The sequence below is a fragment of the Priapulus caudatus genome, unplaced genomic scaffold (assembly GCF_000485595.1).
Source record: "Priapulus caudatus unplaced genomic scaffold, Priapulus_caudatus-5.0.1 Scaffold2, whole genome shotgun sequence".
Lineage (NCBI taxonomy): Eukaryota > Metazoa > Priapulida > Priapulimorpha > Priapulimorphida > Priapulidae > Priapulus > Priapulus caudatus.
This window is the reverse complement of record NW_014577063.1, coordinates 892,513-895,045: the sequence shown is the minus strand read 5'-3', so window position 1 is coordinate 895,045 and position 2,533 is coordinate 892,513. Positions and strand designations below refer to the sequence as shown.

At 42.1% G+C, this 2,533-nt stretch overlaps 1 protein-coding gene across 1 annotated transcript in view; it reads left to right on the top strand.

The window, feature by feature from the left end:
• The window catches only part of LOC106818732, a 3,629-nt gene extending 1,251 nt beyond the window's left edge, over positions 1–2,378 (top strand). Inside the window, exons 2-3 of the mRNA XM_014823440.1 lie at positions 215–315; positions 947–2,378. Of these exons, the coding sequence (XP_014678926.1) occupies positions 215–315; positions 947–1,928 (1,083 nt within the window). The 3' untranslated portion in view covers positions 1,929–2,378. The remainder of the gene's footprint in view (positions 1–214; positions 316–946) is intronic.
• Positions 2,379–2,533: the final 155 nt, after the last annotated feature.

The window sequence follows — 2,533 nt, the reverse complement described above, 5'->3', positions numbered from 1 at the left end:
TACTATATATATATATATATATATATATATATATATATATATATATATTTGCGCGTGCAATGAGGAAGGTAAAGTTGAAACAGCATATTACTCTCATGTTACATCGTAAATTACTATTGCGAGCGAAATGTGATACATGTCAACCCAATTATAAGGATTAAGTACTAGAACTTATTTTAATTTCTAAAGGCTTCCATGAAATTCATTATTTCAGAAACCTCCATACTCATACATCGCACTTATTGCTATGGCAGTTAAGAGCGCACCTGATAAGAAAATCACGCTGAACGGAATTTACCAGTTCATCATGGACAGGTATCTATATAGCGCTTGTATTCGTAGCATTTCAACTCTTGATATTTATGTATACTATGGTATACATAACTTCTAAATGGCTTTGACTAGCTCTTTATTTATATCACATAATTGTTTGCGCATTCTACGGATTTTGGTTCTTGTATGTTCAATTTATTTTTTGGCTTATTTGCAATCCTATATAAACGAATATTTATTCCTTTAATCCTATATTCGTACATTGATTAAAAATTGTATAATATTAATATAGTTGCTTGACAAGCTTTGAATGTTCTACATATTTTACATATTAGACATGGTATTATTAAGAATTAAACAGGGCATGGACATTCTGTGAAAACGATATATGTTTGATTGGTGAGCATTAAATTTGCGACAGGCTTAATTTTATTATAAGAACAGAGAAAATAATGCGAATGCTATCGAAGGACTAAAAATGTAGAATGGTATTAGTGTATAATATAAAACGTATATCATAGTGTTGTGTCACCTAGAAATCAACGTATAGGTAATCGCTTCTATAAATAACCTAATGAAGTTGTCGACTCAAAACAAGAGAAACTATATGAGACCGCGGCACACCAAAACAACACTAGTTAGCCGTATCGTGTTTCTTTTCTCTGATCGCTAGGTTTCCGTACTACCACGATAATAAGCAGGGCTGGCAAAACTCGATCCGGCACAACCTCAGCCTAAACGACTGCTTCGTGAAAGTGGCGCGCGAGAAAGGAAAACCCGGCAAGGGCAATTACTGGACGCTCGACCCCAACAGCGAGGAGATGTTCGAGAACGGAAACTACCGACGCCGGAAGCGACGAGTGAAGGCGACGACGAAGTCAGTCGACAAGGCCGACGCCAAGAACGACAATCCCGACGACAGACGCGACGAATACAAGAGCGGCGACGGCAATGACAACCACAGCGACAGCGACCAACGGGATTCGACCGCCGACGACGAAACGCAGGACGTCGCACTGACGGTGCCGATGTCTTCCGACTTAACGAGTGCGAACGACGTCGACGACGCCGACGACCACACCGACAGAGAGCGTCCTACTAGGGCGGATCTGTGTCGGCTAGAGGTCGCGGGGTTAGGATGCGAAGACAAGGCGCCATGTTTGAGAGCTGCGCAGTCGGATGCGCACGCGAGTCTCACGCACGCCAGCGAGGCGTTTCGACATCAGACGATGACAGGAAAGCGCTCGCTGTTCACAATCGACAGCATTATAAGCAAGAAACTGCGAACGGGCGACGTCGATGACGACATCGACTACGCGAAAAAGCCACGTCATGATGACGCGTTTGCGTCACAGTTGGATGACGTCAGCGTCGGTGTGCCGCGTCCGGATTCCTCTTCGCGTCTGTTATTCCCGTCGCCGACTGCGACGTACGAGAGAACGCTTCTAGCCGGTGCGCAGTCGTCTACGTTTCCATCTTTCGCTGGGCTCAACGCGTTGCCTTCCTACATGCCGTCCGCTCTTCCATCGCCGTATATGCTGCCAAATCCTTTCCGGTACGCATGCGCGGGGTTACCGTACGCTTACGGAGCAGCACAGAGCACGAATCTTGCCGATCACGCTAAAGTGTTTAAAGCTTTTAATGGCCAAACGTAAACCGTGAGCTTTTATCATCAAATACAATATATTCTGTTCGTGATCTCTGACGAGACGCAATAAGCTATAATTGCACGTAGGTGGTTTCTGCTTGTAATATTCACTGTGTAAACGTGATAATTAAGCGAACAGGAAATGGGCTAAGGCTAGTTCATTCACGAATGTGTTGCGCGTGAGAAGTTACACAATTTATAAACGTGTTCTAAAGTGCTAAATTCCAAAATAATTTATTCCTAAATTTCAAATATGAATTAATTAGTTCTATTTAATTCGTAAACATGCAATAACCTTGAAGTATAATCGTTTCTTAACTCATAATAATAGATCACATCATGGATACATCATCGTCTAATGATGTATAGTAACGTTAATGACATTTTATTATTTGTATGTGTTCAATTACTTTATCTTTAAGAAATGTAACTGTCATTAAAACGGTTACTTCCCTCATTTCCACGTTAGTGTTTAATTATCGGGGTATATATCTTGTGACAAAGATGCGGGGACACACACACACACACACACACACACACACACACACACACACACACACACACACACACACACACACACACACACACACACACACACACACACACACACAC